We start from the raw sequence: 23425 nt of genomic DNA on the forward strand, positions 1-23425 counted from the left end.
GAAACTCACTTTTCTCCTCCTTACGCTTGTAAATAGTTGGCCATTCTGTTTAGATGAGGAGACTCTTTCTAAGCTTTTATTTTCAAATGAAATATTAGATAAATAGTAATAATTCTCCCTCCACCCCATAATTCTCCCTCCACCCCTCCACCTCTTTTAAAAGTGTAAATTTGATGGTTTAAGAAGCAATAAGTAGAAGGTCAGATGTTTGAATGCATGTTTGAATAAAGGACTGAAAAAATGAATGAAGGTAAATGTATTAGTAAATTGTATTTTTATGAAAACATTATACTTGAAGTGATGTTTCTAAAGTATTTCAATGTTACAGAAAACAGCAAATTATTATATATTGTAATCTGGCATACATGTAGTTTATGGTCCTATGTGATTTTGTAGCCATAGTTGATGGAGATGCATCTTAATGTAAATTCATGATATTTGTATGTTTGTAAATATCCAGCTGCTCAGGCTTGAAATCCATATATACTCATTTCTTAATCTCCCACTGGTAAATATAGTGCATGTGTCTAGCCTTAAAAAAATTCTTTATTAAACATTTTTCAGATATTTATCATAATTTTACTGTTAAAAAGAAAGTACAATTAAAGTAACTATTCCTCCTTTTATTAAAAGATAAATTATTCTTCAGTTACTGGCTGTTGTACATTAATTCTTAAGAAGTGGGAACAAGACCAGAAAGTTAAAATATTTTGACATTCTAAATAGTTTTGCACTTTTACATTTTCAGCATAGAAATAGCTTTGATTTCTCTCTTATGGTAATATTATCAAGTGATTAATATGTATTTACATCTTATGGATTGACACTCATGGAGAGGATGTTACTATAAAATGTTCCGTTACTTCTCCCTCTCTCTTTCCCTCTCTCTGTCTCACACACACACACACACACACACACACACGCTGTTTTTATTATTTGGCTTCTAAAAGTGATGATATCTTTAGTCTGTGGGAACAGTTCTAGATTTAAGGGGTGCTTGAATAAAAAACTCTATACACTCTTGTTTTGAGATAGCTAGCTTATAAAAATGTTTAATTGGTGACTTTAACATTGAGAGATAAAGGTACTAAGAGAGACTTGAGGTTTTTTACAACCATATTTTTTTTGTTTGTTTAATACCATCTGGTTTCATTCCTTAATGGAATAAAAATTCATACTATGAGTGAGAGTTGATGTTGAGCTCTAATAATAATAGGGCCTGATAGACTTGTTTAATCTTAACTTTAGAATGGAATCCCTACATATGTCTTAAAAATGTTTGACTTTTGTGATTATTAAATAATAGGTTGAGTTGTGCTGTAAAATTGAGCAAAAATCAGGATCTTTGACGATCTGTAAAAAATTTTAGAAATACCCGAGTTCCTGAGCCATGAGTTGCTATTCTATGATTGTTACTAAAATAGTTTATTAGATTTATTTCTGCCCTGCACACACATACTATGCCAGTTGTTAGTTCATCATTACATATTTATATAGCCTGGAAGCACAGTGGCTACATTTAAGTTTAATTTTTTGACCTTGTATTGCTGTTACATGGATATTTTTATGACAGAGTATTTTCATATTATGTTTTTGAGTTTCACTTTAAAAATGATCACCAAAACCAGTCTTATATTTTGATCATTTAGAATCAGTCTGTTGCTTAAAATAAAAGCTCACTATTTTAAAAGGGGGTAATTTTAGCAAGTATTGATATTTCTTTGTTTAAAGTTGTATTCGTGAACATGCAAATCTCCTGGGGTGGTGTGCTGTGCATAAATGCACACTGCCTTCTGTGATCCTGTGCAAATGCTTTCCTTTTAGTATCTTACAGCTTGGTGGTACTTAAAATTTGTTGATAGTCTCAGAGTTGGTAAGTTATCTTTATCTAGGGAGATGGGTATGGGAGGCAACATTTTGTTATTAAAAACTGTTCTATATTAAGATTTTGTTTTAAAAGGACTGAAAAAGCTCTTAATATTAAGATCATCTTTGATACTATTTAACGAATTTCACTGCATTGACCTCTTTGATGGCCATCTTTAAGAGAGCACTTTAATTTATTGGATAAGTATTCAACTTGACTTAATTTGATAGGGGATTGCTATGTTTTCTTTAGAGGGCTTCAGATTTTTTTTTAAAGTTTAATTTCTCAGAGAAGCCTTTAAGCACATCTTGTTACTGTTTGCCTTTTCGGTAATCCATAATTACTGCAAGCTACATATTTACTTGAATAAAGCAGTGACAGCTTGTCTTCTAAACAATGACAGATTTTAAAATCATATATTTAGAAACCCTTTCATAGTTTCAAGGACAGTGAACTGTATGAACTTGTTTATTAGATATTAGTGCCTCCAGGGCTATAAAAGAGTAACAGACATTTAAATGAGTATCACACACAAGATATCGACATACCTTCCTTGGTCAGGCATTTATGTGGCGAGGATTATGCTCACTGAAGATACTTTTGGCACGCCATCACTTCAGCCAAGATGCTATCGAACATGCGCACCTCCCCCAGCAGTCTGCCTCCTGCGATTGCTTTTCACAGTGTCCAGAGTGTCCATCTGTCTGCCTGTCTTCGAGTTCCCCTTCTTGTTCATATGGGTCCTAGTCTTCTGAGGTTTTTCCTTTCTTTCATTTTCTTTCTCTTTCTTTAAACAAAAGAGCGGTGGTGGTTCGTTCTGTTTGGAGCCCTGTCGGCTCTTGCTGACAGTTGATGCACTGAAGCTTTTTACATCTGCTGTTTTCCTGGCCGGACAATGCAGTGCTGTATTCTTTTCTCAGTATCCATATTTCTAATAAGAACACTGAGCTGCAATCAAAAGCAGCCAGAGCTAGAATGGAGTGCTTCGATTGTATTGGAAAAGAACAGGATTTAACTCTCTTTCGTTGTTGCCTGGCAGCTGCAGGAAGGATTTTGAGCAGTTTTACCAGGGTTTTAGTCTGTAATATGAAATCCAGGGTTCCTCAGCTGCTGCACAGGCAGGCAGCAGTGTAAATGTGGGCTTGACAGATGCTCTCTCTGACAGAGCAGAATTTAACGTCACTGCTTGGCTGAATCCCACGTGATTGTTTGCATTCATTTTGACTAAAAACCTAAGGTAGGGAGAAGCTTAGAGATTTGCTTCCATGTGCTAAATTATATATATTCAGTGTAAGTGTAGTGATGAGTGAATAAAACAAAAATGGGATGATTATGAAATGAATGGTTATAATTTTATTTTTTTCCAGCTTATTTCCTTTTTTTTTTTTTAACTTTACGCTCAAGCACGGGCTTTCTAAATGTTTTCAGTGTTAGATGTTGGTTTTCATGTTACATGATTTTATAGGGCATAAGCAATTAAAAGCTTTGATATGTAACTTAGTGTAATTTAACCCCTTCAGTGCACTCCTTCCCTTGACGTTTTTTTTCTCAAATTGTTCTGATTTTCGTTTTACTAATATCTAGTTGCGGCTCATAGACCATTTTTAATCAGTAACGTAGACATCTTCCCCGCCCCCCCCATTTTCTAGGATTTATGTAAATCAGCTGCTGTGGATTGCTTTACTGACACGTGCTGTGATAGCCCACTTCTTTTTTACTCTTGTGTGGTTTCTAGTGTTCTTGAAGGCAGCAAAACTTTACTTTTAATCACTTTTTAATGTCAGCATTTATTTTTTATTTTTATTTTTCTTTAAAATTACATGTATGGCGGAATTCAACAAAATGATGTAATGGATAAAGCACACTTCTACAGGATCTTCTTGGTGGGTAATGAGGTTTTATTAATCATATTTATTTGTCCTAATATTTCAGGATGGTTTAGTAACTTGCCATCAAGCAAATTTTTCAGTAAACACTAGATATTCACTCTGAAATATTTTGCATGATTAGTCTGTTGGGCACCTTGCTGCTTTTTTTTCTGCAAGTACTGGGGCATTGTCCTTTTTTCTTTTCTTTTTTTTTTTAAATAACCTGAATTATCAGTTTTTCCTCTGAGACTTTAGGGACCTTAACTCATAGAAATTTACCATTTTGAAACTTACACTGTATATTTGTAGTCATATATTTTTCATCCCATCTATCTTCCCCAGTAATGTGTGTTATTTCAAATATAGATTTACATTTTCTCTAATATTAAAATTTTTTTGTCCTCATTATGTTTTTTAGTATAGCTGATGAAATGTGTTTTGTAGTTTTAGGAATCCTAAGACTTTTTTAAAGGAGTGTATGTGATTTTCCTAGAAATGTTAGAAGGAACAGTAAGAGTTTTATAAATGGAAAATGTAAGGCCTAGAGCTTTGACTTTTTCTGGTTAAGTGTGAAGGAGAGAACTAAAACCCAGGTTTCTTGGCATTTAGTCCCTAAGTCCACCCATATTACATGCTCACTACTCTCTTTTTAAAAAAATTAATTAAGTTATTATTTTTTGGCTGCATTGGGCCTTCGTTGCTGCGCACGGGCTTTCTCTAGTTGTGGTGAGCGGGGACTACTCTTCGTTGTGGTGCGCGGGCTTCTCATTGTGGTGGCTTCTCGTTGCGGAGCACGAGCTCTAAGCACGTGGACTTCAGTAGTTGTGGCGCGTGGGCTCAGTAGTTGTGGTGTACGGGCTCAGTAGTTGTGGCTCACGGGCTCTAGAGCACAGGCTCAGTAGTTGTGGCGCACGGGCTTTGTTGCTCCGCGGCATGTGGGATCTTCCTGGACCAGGGTTCGAACCCTTGTCCCCTGCACTGGCAGGCGGATCCTTAATTGCTGCGCCACCAGGGAAGCCCACACTACTCCTTTTTTTTTTTTTTTTTAATTAAACTTAGGTGGCAGAGTAATGCTTAAGTGCCTATTTAAAATAACTTATTTTATAAAAGTATAAGTGGCTTGTAGTAGATCATTATTTATCAATAATTCCTGACGTAGGATTTGACTATGCAACTAGCAGCAGTGACTAAATTCATGTTGTGTGCTAAGCCTACTTGAGCTGTTATATAAATGACTTTTTTTCTCATAATGGTTTTATTATTGTAATACCCATTTTAAAGATGAGGAACCAGTGTTTAGAGTTGTAAACTAATTATCCCAAATATCAGATAATTAGTGATGAGAAAGAGTCCAGCTGGGAATTAAAGCAAGATTCATAAGTCCTTATCCTCTCTTCTTAACTACTATGCTGCATGGCACTGCTGGAGAAATTGTGGGACTTGTTTCCTGTTACTAGCACAGCATACCCAGAGATCATTCATAGCAGTATAAATGGATGTTTGTATTTTTGCTTTAATCAGTTGATCAGCAAATACATATCTGATCAACTACTGTGTGCCAACATTTGCACTTAGGCGCAGCTTATTAAACGTTAGAGATACAAAGATGTTTTAGTTACATTCCCTGCCCTTTCTCCAGGAAGGATAAAGCAATTATTTGTGGCTGTTCTTCTGATTGGACTTTTTTTTTGATGCCCACTAGATTTCTTATGGATCTTGATTATTCGGAGAACTCCATAGGTAGCCTGCTGGTTAGTGGTTCCCTGAAGTATTAGGTGGAGCCCCTGAATTCCCAGTGGACTATCGTCTCAACTGTGTTTGGGATGGGGAAGTGTTTACACAGCAAGGGAGACTCCTGAAAGCTAATGAAAGGGTACCTGTGTACTGAATCAGAGTTTACTTTAAACTTCTAGGTACCACTGCATCCTGTTTCTTATGTTTAAGTTAAGCCAGTTAGGAACTTTACAGAAAAACAGCAGACGTGAGATACAAGTTCCTTTAGTGACTTTTTCTAGCAACCTGCATGTTTCCAGCCAAGAGAAATGGTAAAAATCTTATGACAGGCAAGCTTGTAGAAGTTCTTCCTTTAGTCTAATTTCTTTTAACATCTGATTTCTATGGTTAAACTTTCTCAGTAAATGTGACAGATTTCTTTGTCAGACTTAGCAAACTGGCAGATTTTGTTAAGTTTTATAGTTATAAATGTCTTGTAATTTTTACTTGCATAGGTCTGTTTTTTAATTTTAGAACACATCCCTGGTGGGAAAATAGATGGATATTACTATTATATATGCATTATGGCCAGCATTGTCCAGGCTCATTTTAGGATTTTCCTGGGCATGTCTAGAATATCCCCTAAGGAGTCAGAATTTAAAGGCAGGATTTGCTATGCCTCCTAACTCTTAGTCTCTACTGGGTACAGAAATAATTATTACTTTTTTATTTATGTTGTTAATAGTTTCTGAGTGATTATTACATGATCAATCAGGTACAGATTTGTTCAATATGTAATAGGAAACACAAGTATTATACTATTCATCTATCTATATAAATTCAACTAAATGTCCTTGGTAAAAAGAATAAGGGAGAAAGGGTTGTGAGGAGAACACTTCAGCCATGGTGGGTGATTTCTGTTCACTGAGAATGAGCTAATAGACTTGAGTAATGTGAGGAGGGGAACATGAATCTGGTTTTCCCTACATTAGTCTCCATTCTTGTTTGTGCTTTAGTCTGACTCTTTGGCCCCTAAATGCAAGCCATTTATTTCACCTGAAGAACTAGCTGTCTTTTTCCAGTGCTGGAGAAAAATCTTAATGTTTTGGATTAGGTGTAATTTCCAACGTAGTACTCTGAAAAATTCCATTTGACACAGTTATTTAGATACCAATTTTAATTTTATTGAGATCAATCAGCAATTTTGCATAGCAGTGTTTGCTTGGAGTTTATATCTCTTGACTGTTTTGACTCAAAATCAGATGACATCTTTTTCATTACATAAAAGATTTGGACAAATAGCATATTTTTGGCTATTTAATATTAGTAGTTTTCCATTTTTTAAAAAACTTATTGTGTTTATTAAGAATGTGGCATTTTCCTTTGAAGTTAATATAAGATTTATGAACCAGTTTCACTTTTCTTTGAACTCACAAAGCAGGAATTAGCTGATTGCAAATTAGCAATCTCAGAATGACCACAAGTGTCAGTGTTTGCCTGCCTTACTCTTTCCTTCAGTTTTCACAAGCTTGTGCTGCAGTTTCTCGTATTGTTTAAGAATTTCTTTAGACTTGAAAGCAGAGCTAAATTTAAAAGTCTCTTTCAAAACTAACTGTAGACACCTTTATCTGGTTTAATTCCTACAAACTGTTAATGATCCTAAGGGAAAATGTAAGCATCTAAAATCAGCAGTAATTTGGCAAGTACTTTAATAGTAAAGGCAGGGACTTCCCTGGTGGTTCAGTGGTTAAGAATCCGCCTGCCAATGCAGGGGACTTGGGTTCGAGCCCTGGTCTAGGAAGATCCCACATGCTGTGGAGCAGCTAAGCCCGTGCGCCACAGCTATTGAGCCTGCGCTCTAGAGTCTGTGAGCCACAACTACTGAGCCCACGTGCCACAACTACTGAAGCCCGTGCGCCTAGAGCCCGTGCTCCGCAACAAGAGAAGCCCCCACTCACCGCAACTAGAGGAAGCCCACGTGCAGCCATGAAAACCCAATGCAGCCAAAAATAAATAAATTAATTAATTTTAAAAAATAGTAAGGGCATACCCATACATCAGAGATATTTGGGGTTCAATTCCACACCACTGTAATCAGCGAAATCGCAACAAAGTGAGTCACATGAATTTTTTGTTTCCCAGTGCATAGAAAAGTTATGTTTACAGTATACTTTGTGAGATAATAGCATTATGTCTAAAAAAACAATGTACATATCTTAATTAAAAAATGCTAACCATGATCTGACAACATGGGGTTGCCATAAACTTCAATTTGTAAAAAAATGTATCTGCAAAGTGCAATAAAACGAGGTATGCCTTTTTGCTTGTGTATTCTTTGGTTTCTCAGTAGCATAGCTGTTTCTTTTTAGCACGAATCAACTAGAATCTTTCAGTTGTTATTTGGCACACATGGAATAGTCTTAGAGGTTAGAGCTGGGGTTATCAATGAAGGCAGTACTGGGCTTGATACTACTTACCTAGGAGGTGTTCTAGAAGTTTACGAGGGAAGGTGTGTTTGGCTGACAAAATAATTGAAGGGCATTTAGTGAGTGTGGCCAGGGAAGGTAGTCTGTAGTGTGGGAGACAATCTTTGAAAACAGCAAGGCCTTCTGAGTGTCTCAGTGTGTGTGTGTGTGTGTGTGTGTGTGTGTGTGTGAGACCTTCTTTAAATGAATCTAAAACATAATTGTAATACAGAGTATATTGCTAGGATATTGGTTTCCATTAAAAATTTTACATACATAGGTTAATGTTACCTGTGCATTTAAGTTTAGATTGTTAGAGGGGTCAGTGTAAAATATTTCTTACATAGAGTTGTGAAGCCTACTAGGTCTGCACCTTTAAATTGTTTCAGGCGTCTTACTCCTGACTCCCTGCTCCCCAGCACATAAGAGTATTTAAAAATATTAACACTATTAATTCATTACAAAGTGTGACAGTTTGTAAATTCAGGTAGATATAATATGTTAGAACTTAGAAGTCCACTAAAACTCCACAAAGAAGCATAGTTACCCAAATATAAATTATTAGTATTGAAAAATGCTTCTTATTTAATAGCTTTAGTAGATAAGGAATGAATGCAAAAGTCAGAAGTAACTAAATAGAATCTTTTCCCCAAAGGGCCTTTTTGAGGTGACCTGGGAACATTGAATGTACTTGATTCTAAATTCATGTACGTAGTTGTCTTCAGAATGATTATTTATGGTCTGGTTGGCAATATGGACTTTAGTATAAAGAAACTTTGCAAAGTTTTCAAAACTTTGCAAAAGAGACAGGCAAAGGTTATAGGATTAGGAAGGGGTAAGGGTTGACTTTAGGGTTTGATTTCTTCCCCTCCCTCATTTCTTAGAGGCTGCCCAATGGATTCACTTACGTTCAGCAAATACATTAAGCATATACACAAATTACAGGAGCATATGAGATAGTACATCATTAGGTTCCTTTTTTTCAAGGGATTTCTAGGCTTGATGGGTACACAAATCATTGTAAAGATGGCGCAGATAACCAGAAGTAAATGTTATATAGTTATTTACAGTTTTTCCCTTCAGGTAGAGTTTATCTTGTACAATTCACTGTGGTCTCACTCAGTTTCACTGCTTTGATACTTTTGATCTTCCCAATTGGAGTTGTTTTTTTAAAAAAAATAAATTTATTTTATTTTATTTATTTTTGTCTCCATGGGGTCTTTGTTGCTGTGTGCGGGCTCCCTCTAGTTGCGGCGAGCAGGGCTTATTCTTCATTGAGGTGCACGGGCTTCTTATTGTGGTGGCTTCTCTTGTGGAGCACGGGCTCTAGGCGTGCGGGCTTCAGTAGTTGCGGCATACGGGCTCAGTACTTGTGGCTCGCGGGGCTCTAGAGCGCAGGCTCAGTAGTTGTGGTGCACGGGTTTAGTTGCTCCGAGGCATGTGGGATCTTCCCGGACCAGGGCACGAACTGTGTCCCCCTGCATTGGCAGACGGATTCTTAACCACTGTGCCACCAGGGAAGTCTTGTAGTTTGTTTTATGTTACATTTTTATCTGTTTAATTTTTATGTATTTCTAATATTTTATCCCCTTTTAATAAATAAAAAGAGGGCTCACAGATAATACAGTTGCTGAGTTTTAGTGAACTAAAATCAAAAAAATGAAAATTTATATATTTCTGTTTGTACCCTCCATTTTTTTAGTGTCTCCCTGATTAGTTATTAATTAACATATTGAGTATGTTTCCTTTTCATAAATATCCTCATAGTAGACTTTGAGTTTTATCTATATTTCCTCTGTAACTTTTCACAGAATTTGTATTTATTAACATCTCTGGAATTTATAATGTTTCACAACATTTCAGTTACCTGTCTTAGTATGTGTGATTTCAGATAGTTAAGTATGTACAGGTCTGTGTTTTATTTTAGCTTCCTCAGTCAGTTTCTTGAATCATTAAATGGTAAAACATTGAATATTTTCTTTTAAAGCTTACAACATTGTTATTTCCCTTTCTACCTATATTGCCAGTAGCTATAATCTTTGGTCCCAAAACAACGAAATTAATATAATTCCAAACGTGTAACCTTTGATACAGGGAGCTGGGAAGGAGAATATTATTTATTCACACGAAACAAAAGAAGAGCAAATTTATAAGCTATAGAGCAAAATTATAAGCTGTATGGGTTTGAAGGAACTCACATTGAATTATGTCTTCAAACTTAATCAGTTAATTGGACCCTTCGGGTTGTACTGTAATGGCATTGTTCCTATTGAAAAGGTATTACTTACATTAGAATAATGGAATTTCAGAGCAGAATTGGACCTTTGAGGTCATCTAAAAATCTAGTTTCCTCATTTTACAGGCAAGGTGGTAACTAAGACCCTGAGAGGTTGTGATTTTTCTCAAAGGTCTTCTCTTAATGTGGCAGGGCCAAAGCTAGAACCTAGAGCTCAAGACTTGTAAATCAAGCTTTTTTTTTTTTTTTTTTTTTGCACTGATTTATTCTGTCTCTAGTTAACATCAGTGTATTTGTTTTTAGTCCATGGATCCATAAGCTACACAAATGAGCCTGTGGACCTTCTACGTTACCCATATCCCTCTGCCACTATAAAAACAATTCTGCCAGTTTTAAGTGAGAATGATAATGCTTTTATTAAAACTCAGTGAGAAAGAATTGTTCATTTGTACCAGAAGGTATGTGATCATTATAGACTTTGGTGTTAAAGGAGATCAGTACTCATGCTTTGGTTTGTTTCTAATCGCAGTGCTGTGATTAACATTTCCTCTACATTCATGTGGATGTAATTTTTTAATCTACAGATAAATAATTTTTAAAAGCCTGACATTTCCCCAGTATGAAAGAATACCTCTTTAAAGATTTTGTGTTCTGTCTCACTCTCTTTTCCTCTCTTTTGATCCAAATTTTTATTGCTGTATTAGTGTGGGTTCTCCAGAGGAACAACCAATAGGATAGATAGATTGATCATAAGGAATTGGCACATGTGCTTAGGGAGACTGAAAAGTCCCAGGATTTACAGTCGTCAGGCTGGTGACCCAGGGAAGCTGATGGGATAGTATAGCTTCAGTCTGAGCCTGAAGGACTGAGAACCAGGAGAGCCGGTGGTGTAAGCTCCAGTCTGAGGCTAAGGCAGGAGAATACCCATGTCCCAGCTTGACCACTGCCAGGCAGAGTGAATTCTCTTTTATTCTGCCTTTTTGTTCTGTTCAGCCCTTCAGTGGATTGGATGAGTCCCATCTCCTTTGGGGAGGGCAATCTGCTTTACTCAGTCTGCTGATTAAAATGTTAATCTTATCTAGAAACATCTTCACAGACACATCCAGAATAATATTATAACCAAATGTCTGGGATATTAATTCCTTATCAAATAAATGATTTGCAAGTATTTCCTCCCATTCTTTGGGTTGACTTCTCACTCTGTTGATAGTGTCCTTTGATGCATAAAAGCTTTTAATTTTGATGAAGTTCGGTTTATCTGTTTTTCTTTTGTTTCCTGTACTTTTTGGTATCATATCCATGAAACTGATGTCAAATCTAATGTCATGAAGCTTTTACTCTTTGATTTTTTTCTATAAGTCTTAAAGTTTCAGCTCTTAAATTTAGGCTTCTGATCCATTTTGAGTTAATTTTTGTATATGATGTAAGATAATGGTCCAACTTCATTCTTTTGCATGTGCATATCCAGTTTTCCCAGCATCATTTGTTGAAAAGACTGTCCTTTCCCCGTTGCATGGACTTAGCAACTTTCATGTACGTGAAAGTTTATTTCTGGGCTGTCTTATTCCGTTGGTCTATAGGTCTGTCTTTATGCCCTACTACAGTGTTTTGATTACTGTATCTCTGTAGTAAGGTTTGAAATCTGGAAGTTTTAGTCCTCCAACTTTGTTCTTTTTCAAAACTAGTTTGCCTCCTTGGGGTTCCTTGAGATTCTGTATAAATTCTAGGATGAGTTTTTCTTTCTGCAAAAACACCTTTGGGATTTTGACAGGGATTGTGTTAAATCTGTAGATTGCATTGGGTAGTATTGAAATCTTAATATAGTTAATTCTAGCAGTCCATGAACATAGACGTCTTTCCATTTATTTATGGCTTTAATTTCTTTCAGCAACACTTTGTAGTTTGCAGTGTACAAGTATTTTTGCTTCTTGGTTAAGTTTATTCCGGAGTATTTGATTTTTTAAAAGCCATTACAAATGGGATTGTTTCCTTCGTTTCTTTTTTAGATTGCTCATGGGTAGCGCATAGAAGGGCAGTGGGTTTTTGTGTGTTGATTTTGTGCCCTGCAATTTTGCTGAAATAGTTGATTCGTTGTGGTAGGGCGTCTGTTCCCTGCACAACCTCCCCACCCCGGGAATCTTTAGGTTTCTACATATACATCTTGTCATCTGCAAAGAGATAATTTTATCACTTCCTTTCAGATTTTGGATGTCTTTTATTTCTTTTTTTGACTAATGGCTCTGGCTAGAACTTCAGGTACTATGTTGAGTAGAAGTGGGGAAAGTGGACATCTTGTTCCTGATCTTAGGGGAAAAGGTTTCAATCTTTCATCATTGTGTCTGGTGTTAACTGTGGATTTTTCATATATATATATAACCTTTATGATGTTGAGGAAGTTTCCTTCTGTTCCTGGTTTGTTGAGGGTTTTTAATTTTTAAATCATGGAAGAATGTTGACTTTTGTCAAATGCTTTTTCTGCATTAATTGAGATGATCGTGAAGTTTTATCATGAGGTTATTTTCCCTTCATTCTGTTGATGTGATGTATGACACTGATTGAGTTCCATATGTTGAGCCATCCTTGTATTCCAGGAATAAATCCCGTTTGGTCATGGCATATAATCTTTTCAGTATGCTGCTGAATTTGGTTTGCTAGTTCTTTTCTTATCTTTGTATAGAGAATGTCTCTTTATGGAAAGAAGATGGTTTAACAGTTATTAGTCTCTCTTTATTTTGGGCAGTGAGCTGGACACACAGACATACACACACACACACACACTTACAGACAAATACACATGTATGCACATTATGAATAATTAAATACATATGTAATTATATTTCTAATTTTTAAACTTCTATTCATTCATTTATTCAGTCACTGGCTTCCTCCATTAGATTGCCAGTCTCATAAGGGCAGGGACCACATGGCTTCTGTTTATACTGATGCATTCCCAGTTTCTTGTTTGGTACTTGATGCTCTTGGTGAAAGTATGTGGAATGAATAAATAAATTTTGTTTCTCTCAGTAATCTTTTGTATTTTTACCATCTTCATTTAACAGATTAAAGCAGTTTAACCAGTATAACACTAGTGAATTAGTAATGCTAAGGCATGGATTTGTTTTAATTAATTACTTAATGTATATTTATTAAGCATATATACCATGCATCAGGCTCTCTGTAACAGGCATTGGACATGTGATGGACAGTCCCTGACCTCAAGTAATTGATGGTCTGGTTGTAAGAAGTAGACAAGTAATTATATAGCATAATGAGAAATTTGATAGAGGTATCAAGTCTATATATTTAACAGGCATATACCTCATTTTATTATACTATGTGCTTTGCAGGTTTTGCTTTTTTTTTTTTTTTAAATAAATTGAAGGTGTGGCAACCCTGCCTTGTCAGAGGATGGCTAGCATTTTTAAACAGTAAAGTTTTTTTTTAATGAAGGCATGTACATTTTTTAAAGTCATAATGCTATTGCACACTTAATAGACTATAGTATAGTGTCAACATAACTTTTATATGCACTGGGAAACCAAAAAAATTTGTGTGACTCACTTTATTGTGATATTAGTTTACTGCAGTAGTATGGAACCAAACCTGCAGTATCTCTGAGGTATGCCTGTATAGATATACTATATTATATTTTAGAAATGTGTCAGCTGTTTTCTGTATTGGCAAACATTGTATACATATGCCCCCAAGTTATGACAAGTCTACTTAAAATTTGTGTTGAAGTGTTTTGTTCCTGAAACCTTTAGTGCTTTTCAGCCTCATTGTGATTTGCTCAGAGTTGCAGTTTCCTTTTTGTACATAGTTTTTCCAAAATACTTGAAGACTCACTCAGTGAACTTAAGAATTCAGTTGCTGAAAGAAAAAAATCCTGATACTTGGGAATTCTGAATATCAAATCCAGATTTCATGGGAATGAGTTACTTTTTTAAAAGAAAAAACATGCAACTGTAAATTAGTATCTGTTTACTTTTTTAAACTATTACTTTTCCTCTCATAAGTACAGTAGTCAAAGAGGTAGATTATAAACTCCTAGAATCTGCATATATATTCTGTATGTTTTCCTCATTAAGCAATTTGAGTATTTCATTAAATTTCATATAAATAGCATCTTTCAGAATTAAATATAGTATATTTTGCATACTGATGCTTGTTACAAATATTCTTTCTTATGATATTTTATATTATGGTTTTATTTTCTACTTGTTTAAGCAGCAAATACCACTATTCTGTCTCTCAATACCAGAAGATTTTAGGTTATCTCATTTGCTAAAAGAAGGCAAGGAAGGACTGTAAACAGTTTACTTTGTTTTTGTCTTGTTACGTTTTGCAAATATGATTCTATCACTATTTCTCCCATCCCTTTTTATCAGTTACTTCTTTTCCAGAATGCCTCAAGTCTTAGTGAAATTGTAATGATTCTGACTTTTTAAGAGAAAGCAGGTTTTCCTCTCCAGTTAGCACAACTTGTCAGCTCTTTTAGTTGTTTTTGTGCTGATACTTTTCTTTTCCCAGCTGAGTAGTATTTTCCCCCAATCCAAATATCTTTAAATATATAGAACTGTCGGCTTACCCCACGTTACTGCCAATTATTATTTCTGTTTCTTAATATATGCCAGATTTACCACTATGTAGCCTTTGAAAAACTATTTCACCTCTGTCTCTTCATCTTTAGAGTAAAGGGTGCTGGGATTGGACTATATGGTTTCTGAGGTCCTTTATGCAATGACTTCTACAAATTTATTTAAAAATTATGCAGGTCAGAGTAGAATGAGCTTTTAGCTCTTAGTATTGGCTAGGGCGTCCTAGAAATGGCCATGAACTAACGACTTGATTAGCAAAAGTCTCCTGGTTTTCATTCCAGGAGCCCACAGCCTACTGAAGTGTCATAGCTGTGTATGTTCGTGTGCGTTTGAGCTTATTTGTGTGTGTTTACTTCAGAATTAAGCAAAGTTATACTGTAGTGACTTTTTGCAACTCAGAATTTTCAGTGAATCTGAGAAGACAAAATTAGATAACACTCTTCTGGTTGCAATTAACAGATTCTGCTCAACTAGTTAAGACAAAAATTGTTTGTGTGGGGTGCATAGAATGAGATGAGGGATTTTAATGGCTCTTAGAATCAAGAAGAGTTAGCAGGAGAATAGCTCTTACAGGCCATTAGAACTAGATAGATATGATGAGGGATATTGTATTCCATGTGTTTTCTTGTATGCTGGTAATGTTGCAGGAAGGGGGACCCCTTCCAGGGCCCGAGAGCGGGCTCTTGTCTAACACTCGGAAATGAATTGTCCGAGGAGACACGCGTGCTGACAAAGCAAGAGACTTTATTGGGAAGGGGCGTCCTGGCGGAGAGCAGGAGGGTAAGGGAGCCCAGGAGGACTGCTCTGCCGCCTGACTCGCAGTCTCAGGTTTTATGGTGGTGGGGTTAGTTTCCGGGTTGTCTCTGGCCAATCATTCTGACACAGGGTCCTTTCTGGTGGCGCGCAGAACCGCTCAGCCAAGGTGGATTCCAGTGAGGAGGATTCTGGGAGGTTGGTAGGACATGTGGACTGGCATCTCCTCTGTCCTTTTGACTTTTCCCATATTCTTCCAGTTGATGGTGTCTTGTTAGTTCCGTGTTCCTTACAGGATCTTCTGTCGTAAAATAACTCAGGCAGATTGTTACTGTCCTTGCCTGGCCAGGGCGGGCGGTTTCAGTCAGTGTTTTCCCTAACAGTAACTTCATTATGTCCTTCTGCAGATGGGTTTTCTCCATGGGTCAAGAGACACGGTTATCTGTAATTTTAGACTTAACCTCCTTATAGCCTTGTGACTGTCGAGCTCCAATTTATAAAACACATATCAAAGAAGAACTCTCAATAGACCTAGCCCAGGACGTATGTCTTGCCCAGTGACCAGGAACCAGGGGCTTATTGCCAAAAGGAATGATTTGGAATGGGAAAGGGTCATCAAGCAAAGATTGCTTACTTGGTAAACATAAAATGCCCATTATTGATATTTAAAGGGGTCTAGTTTTGTAGACAGAAATACTTAAGGGGGTAATAATTTGTAATGGAAAAGACTTTTCTTTTCCATTCTAGTGCTGTATTCTAGTGATTTTGATCTAAGTCTACTCTATTCAGGTGAAGAGGGCTTTGATTTGGATTCAACCAGCCTTATAGTCAAATGCAGACAGAAGGAGGTCTCCATATGTGTGTGCTCATTGTTTTTCCTGTCTCATTTCCTTTATTTTTCTTCCTTCTCTGTGTACTTAAACCATACCCAATGAGTCTGTATTTACATATAAGGATTTAAAAGTAATATGGTTAAAGCTTAATATTGTTATTTTATTATATAATGTCTAGTTAATTTCTATTTAATGATTATCCCTTGGCTTCTGATTTTTAAAAGTCTAGACTCAGTTCAATATGACACACATTTGTTGAGTGTTCTAGGTACTAGATTTACAAAGATGAGTAAAAGCTGTTGTGTCCCCAACACGAACTTAGAGAAAAATATAAATCAGAAATTTCAGCACGTTAAATGAAGTTAAATGTTTAATATGCTCTCCACCTTAATAATAACTCACTTTCTTTACATTTAAATTTTTACTTGAATATAATTTACTTGTAGTGTAATGACCATATCATTAGTAAGCTTGACAAGTTTTCACAAACTTAACACATCCATGAAACCAGCATCCAGAGTGACTCAGTTTCAACCACACAATGTATAACTAAATGCATAACAGTGAAAATATTGGAAAAGGATGTTCTGCTATCTTCGGGGACCTTTTTCCCAAAAAAAGTTTTTGCTAGTTGCCTCTGCTGCTATTATTTTTTGCAGTAAAGAATGGTTTCTTTGGCTTTTTAACTGAATGCCAGGAATCCCACTGAATTCCAAGTGAAATACATTCTCTGTGTTAGTACTAATTTTTATAATCATTTAAAAAAAAAAGATGCTTTGGGATAGCTTATCATTCCAAATGATTTTACCATTCCAAATTTTTGAAGAAAATGTAATATGATTAAAATTAGCATTGTTTAGCAGGACTTCTTTAGAAATGTTTCTGTGGTTGTAGTAGTGATTTTTATTATTATGGATTTATGTAACTTCCGCGATATTTATCAAATTTCCTTCACTTGAATACAACTAGAATAAAATCTCCATGAGTTACTAGTTGTTTTTGAGATTTACACTTGTAGCTTTCTATAAAGAAAAATGTTTTAATGAAGAATTTAGTGTGAATATGATTGAAACTATTGCACTAAATATAGATAACTTTTGAAGTATCTTAAGCATTTCAGAGGCATTTATTCTTGAGTATATAATTGATGTACTTCAATACATAGCATATTTCCTTGTATATATTACATGCTTAGTAATTAGTTGAGATTTGTTATTCAGTTTTTAAGATATTTTCAACCACTCTTAAATGTAATAAATCTCATCTTTATAAATGGATTATTTCCCCTGAATATTTTAAAAGGCATTTAATTAGAAATATTTGCTTTTTTTTTTAATGAACTCAAAGTAACACTTTCATCTTTCTAATGTGAGATTATGTATCATTTATTCATTTTGAGACTCTTTAAGGGAAAAAAAGATTGACTTGATTTTTAAACTGGTAATGACATTTCTGAGAATATTATAATTGCCAGCAATTAAGCAAATCATTGAATAGTTGAAAAATACTACCTACTTACAATAACTACTGAATGGTAACAATTTAAATATATTCCCACTAAAGATTTCTCTTACTGCTTCACAACCAATAGCATAAAAGATAAGGGGAGGTTTTTCCTTTTTTTTTTTTTTTTTTTTTTTAGTGGAGTGACTGAGAGAGAGACAGATACGGAATTTCATTGCAGTAATTAAATGAAAGTGTTTATTATGCAAAGGAACTTTAACATACCCATTTTTATTCTTTTAAAGGAGGGTGCCTCAGCCCGTAAGACACAGACTCCTGCAGCACAGCCGGTACCAAGACCAGGTAAAGATATAAAACTTTTTGATTTTTGTTTTTTTCTATAATCATGGCAGTGAAAATTTTTGATAATGCTTTGAAGGAATTGAAATTTTACGTAAAATACTTCAAAACTAGTATAAGAACGTTTATTTGTAAATAGGTATAGTTGAAGAGTTAAAGAAAATATTTAAGAAAATGTTTTTAAGATTTTAGAAAAATGTTTTAAAAAGCTATTTATTATGTACCCATTCCCCCATCAATTCCTTGTTTGAATTCCATGATAGTACAGTGGATGTGATTTTTGTTTATTCCTACAGAAACATAGAACCATAATTTTAATAGACTGATAAGCAGCTTTGATGTTTAGATTTTCAGATATCTGTGTTATTGAGCATATTAGGTTCTATAATCATTTTTTAAAATATGTATGTTAATAAGCAAGGGTAGTATTGAAGTTACTGGGTTGGCCAAAATGTTTGTTGGGGTTTTTGTAACATCTTATGGAAGAACCTGAACGAACTTTTTGGCAACCCAGTATGTTAGCAGTATTTTCTTTTCCTCTTCCTAGTACCTAAAAAGATTGATGCATGTAGATATGAACGCTATATTCATTTTAGGTGTTTTGGGTTTGATTTTAGTGTTCGTTTGTTATATTTTTGCATTTAGCATAGTATCAGTGCTGTTAAAAGTGGCTATGAAGAAAATGAAAAGAATTGAAAAGGCACAGTCGGGAATTTGACTGGGTGATCTTCCTTTTCAGTTTGTTAGTGTCAGTAGCACAGATTTGTATATCTTTTTATTCATAGTACATTCGTACATAGGCTAATTCTAAAATTATGTAGATTACAGGTATTCAAATTTCTGGAAGCACTTTAAAAGCATGATGTTAAGAGGTTTATATTGGGATGGTTTTGTAGGCTCTTTCACTGTGTTTTGGATCCATAAACCTGGGTCTTGACATGACTAGTATTTACTTTTTTTTAAAATGACGGGTTTGTTTGAAATCTTTGTTAAATTTGGAGCACATTGGATATAATTTTTTCAGATGACAGGACCATGGCACTATTTTTCAGTAGAGAAGACCATTCCAAAAGCTGTTAATGAGAGTATAAGGAAGAGCAATTAAATTTAATAAATATTATTTGAATGCCTTCCGTGTACTCAGTCCCAGAAACTAGGAGAAGCTAAAGGAGCTCTTTTCAGGAATGAAGAAAAATGTCAAGGAAATAAGAATGGGCAGACTGAGTTGGACCCAAGGAATATAGCCTGCAAAGTAGAGGAATATTGTGGAGGCAGTTGAATGATAGATACAGAATTGTTTGTTTTCTCTTGGAAGGGAGGGATGGCAGGCTGTAGTTGGTCAGTCTAAAGAAGATCACATGAGAAATTCAGAAATGGTATAAGAAGGAAGAAATCACCACCTGAGGATTCTAACTCTGTTTTGTGCTGTGTGATAAATAACTGTCTCCATTTTACATTTTCTCAAAATCATTTGGCAGACAAAGGAAAGGGGTAGGGGTGGCACTAATACCTGAGTAAAGCCGGTTGTTCAAATGTGCCATGTAATAAAGTGAAGGGACCTGGGTTCTACCAGCTAGTTAGTTATGTGATCCTGGGGAGGTCACATGTGAGGTAAGGAGCTGTGGGTCTTCTCAGCTCCTAATATTCCATCTTTCTTTTTCAGTTGTTCTGCCATGGTGATTAAAATGGTTGAAATTAATCTTATCTAATGCCTCATAACAAATACTCTGACGCCCATCCATGTGAGGTCTCCTCTCCTTTCACTCACTGATTGACTCCCATAGGTCCACAGTCCCTACCCACCATTCCAAAAGCAGTGATTAATTATTTTATAAGTTTTTAATGCTCATTTGTCAGTAAGACCTGACTTGAGTGGGCGTTAGCAGTTTGTCATCTTTGTCTCGATCAGTGAATTTTTGCTTTGCAGATTGTTAAATGTATTTGCTTATTGGGTGATGCCCAATTTTGAAGGCATATTGTGCAATATATGGCATGTTCACCTGGATTATCTTTTTAAAATTGAAAAAAAAAAGAAAACCACACAAAACATTTCTGGCAATGTAACGTTATACCTGAGACAGCATAGATCTATCTATACTGTTATTTGTTAGATAGAGTTTGAATTATTTGGAAATAGGGCACTGAACTACCTGTTCTTTTTCCCTTCAGTGAAGGAACTCAAGGATGGTGTTCCTTTTTTTTTTTGGCTGTGCTACGAGGCATGTGGGATCTTAGTTCCCCGACCAGGGATTGAACCCATGCCCCCTGAATTGGAGGGCGGATTCTTAACCACTGGACCACCAGGGAAGTCCCATGGTGTTCCGTTTTTGATCATTTTTTCTTATTTATTCTTTCATCAAATACTTATTTAGCACTCATTGTGCCAGGCAAGTCCCTGGGTCAATTTAATATTTTAAAGTGTCTACAGTTATTCCCAACTTCTAAACATTCATTTAGGGAATGTAACTAACAAGAGGCACATGCCTTCCAGTGAATTAAGAAACACAAGCCTGTGGTAAGCTGCAGTCCTGGAACTTAATGTTGTTTCCTTTTGTAGCCACATTAAACCTCTTGCGCATACCCCTGCTCTTGCTGCCTCTTTCTAATGTGTGTACGTCACGTACTTCACTTCTCCAGCTTTCATTCTTTACTTCTGTTTCATAGGTCTTCTGCAATGGGTAGGTGAGTACCCATAACTCTGTAACTCTAGTTTATCTGCTTACTGGTCATGTGAGATTGAGAGAGAGAGTTAGCCCTGTTCAGTGATCCACTTTATAACCTAGGTGTTGGTTGGATTACCTCATTCCATAGTTTTAAATCTACGTGCTGATGATTTTCAAACTTGTGTCCCTAATTCTTCCTACCTCTGGTATCATCTGTTTAACATTTGGATGTGCCATAGGCATCTTAAAACTGATTAAACCTTAATACCTTTGCTCTTCGATATTTTTCCCAAGATGTCTTACTTCACATTCTTCTGCTTCTTCATGAATAAATGACACCGCTCTCAACTCTGTTTCTTAAGTCCAAGACTTAGGAGTTACTCTTTATTTTTCACATTTGCTTATTCCTCTCATCTAATACGTCAGTGAGTTCTGTCAGATTTACCTTTTCTGTACTCCAGATTTATCTGTTCTCTTTATCTCCACTGCCACAACTCAAGTCTAAGCCACCAGCATTTCTCTAGACTAGTGCATCTTAAAGTATTGATATTAGTCCACTACCTGTTTAGTTCTGGTCCCTAACAAGATACAGATAGGAATTGAGGGTACAGTACTGGCACAACATCCAGGTGCACGGCCAGTTTTCTACCTGTTCATTGTTACTGTATTTTATTTAGTTGACCTTGGAAAGTTTACAGAAAAACCTTATGCTTAACCGCACATAATTTGGGTAGCACCACTATAGAATATCGGTGATAGTCCTAACTGAGCTTCCTGCTTTCACGGTTGTCCCCCTTTTGATCCCTTATCTAAATTTATTGTTTTTCCCTTACAGAAGGTGTGATGTGAAAATCAAATTATGTCACTTTCTGGCTTAAAAGTTACAGGGTTTTCCAGTGGCACTTAAATAACAAACTTAACGTTGCCTAGAAAGCCCTACATAAAGTGGCTCCTACGTGTATTTTTAACCTCATCTGCCACTCTTCGTTTTGTCCCCATGGTCTGTCTGCACATTTGCAGTTCCATAAGCATGACAGTTTCTTCCTGCCTTTGGCATTTGCCCACGTTCCTACCTCTTATCAAGACTGTTCTTTCACTTGTTCTTTGCAAGTTGGCTCTTTTTTGTCCTTCAAACCTCAGCTTAAATGCCATTTCCTTTGAGAGGCTTTTTCTAAGCATTTTGTCTAAAGGACACTTTAATATCAGTATACATTCTCTTTGCTCCTTAATATTATGTAGTCAAATTTGTTTATATGTGTTTGTTTGCCTATTTGTTATGGTCTGGTTCCCCTACTTTACTGAAAAGTCTTTGAGGGCAGGGATTATTTCTGTTTTATTTATCATCATAAAAAATAAGAACCTAGCAGAGTGCCTTGTACATAGGCTGTGAATAAATACTTAAGTAAAGAATATTAATTATGTTTGAAGTCAAGCATAGTAACAGTAGTTGCCTCTTCTCAGCATTGCGTTTGCGGAAGGCAGTGGTAGTGGTAGAGGCTCAAGAAGCAGTAGCAGTTTACATCAGCGGTGGCCGCGAGGTTCAGTGAATGGTAAATATGCCCAGGGCCCAGGACCTGGACAGCTTGCCTTGTTGTTTTTAAGAGTCCTAAAACAGAATCAAGATGTAGAAGTTGTTATCTCTGATTTATGGTTGGGGACAACTGAAGCTGAGCGGCATTCCTCTTAGCGTGCCGGGGTAATTTGCCTGCCAAGCGGCACAGTGGGGATAGAATCGAGATCATCCGAGTACAGGCTCTTGCTCTCCATCACTCTCCTTGTGGACTCGTTTTATTCTGCTCTCTCCTCCCCCACCCTTTAAATCAAGCTTATCCTTAGCCTGTTCATCTTCATGTCCCTGTCTTGGTCCTTAATTGTATTTGTTTTTTTACTAAACACCTAAAGTTTATTTTTAATATGTGAGCTTTTATATTTTGTGTTTTTGCTACATTAAGTCTTCTCAGCCTTGATTTTAGAGAATCTTTTCCTGTATTCCAGAGTCCATTGTGGGTTCCCTTAGCAAATCAGTGGTAGTTCAGTTGAAGATTCCTTTGTTCTCCTTAGTCATTCTCCCAGCAGCTCCCGTCTCCAGTTTATCCATCTCTCTGTCCATCCCATCATTCCTGTATCCCGCCAGCAAATTCTAAGTATTTATTGAGATTGTATTATATTCCACATGACACTGTCTAGCCGTATCCATGTATACATGTCAGATGTATCCATGAGTACTATTTCTAAAAATAATTTAAGAAAATTTTAGTATTTTTTTCTCAGGAAGAAGAAAGATGAGAACACTATAATAAATATGTGTGTGAACTTGTGTTTGTATATATCTTTCTCTGCTTTCTGTGGCTAGAAGAATCATACTTCTGGACTACATAATATTTTCCCACAATGAAATAGCTATATAAAGGAGTACAAAGTATTAGTTAAAATTTAGCATTTTACTGCTTTTAAAATGGAACATATTCCAAAGATGTGTGTGCTTTCCTTTAAAAGTGGTATCTCTAAGAACTAGTGTTGAATTCGAATTTTAAATGGTTGAATTTTTATTTTTTTGTGATTTAAAAAAATTAATTGTAGCACAGCACATGGCATGTAGAAGGCAGTCAATAAAAATTTATTGTAT

The 23425-nt window shown here is 35.8% G+C and overlaps 1 protein-coding gene across 1 annotated transcript in view; it reads left to right on the forward strand.

Annotated features, from left to right (window-relative positions):
• CDC73 (cell division cycle 73) overlaps nt 1-23425 on the forward strand; it is a 92705-nt gene that overhangs the window by 47114 nt on the left and 22166 nt on the right. The window contains exon 11 of the mRNA XM_082612983.1: nt 18082-18139. Coding sequence (XP_082469109.1) covers nt 18082-18139 — 58 coding nt within the window. The remainder of the gene's footprint in view (nt 1-18081; nt 18140-23425) is intronic.

Source organism: Mesoplodon mirus (assembly GCF_964341445.2).
Source record: "Mesoplodon mirus genome assembly, chromosome: 3".
Lineage (NCBI taxonomy): Eukaryota > Metazoa > Chordata > Mammalia > Artiodactyla > Ziphiidae > Mesoplodon > Mesoplodon mirus.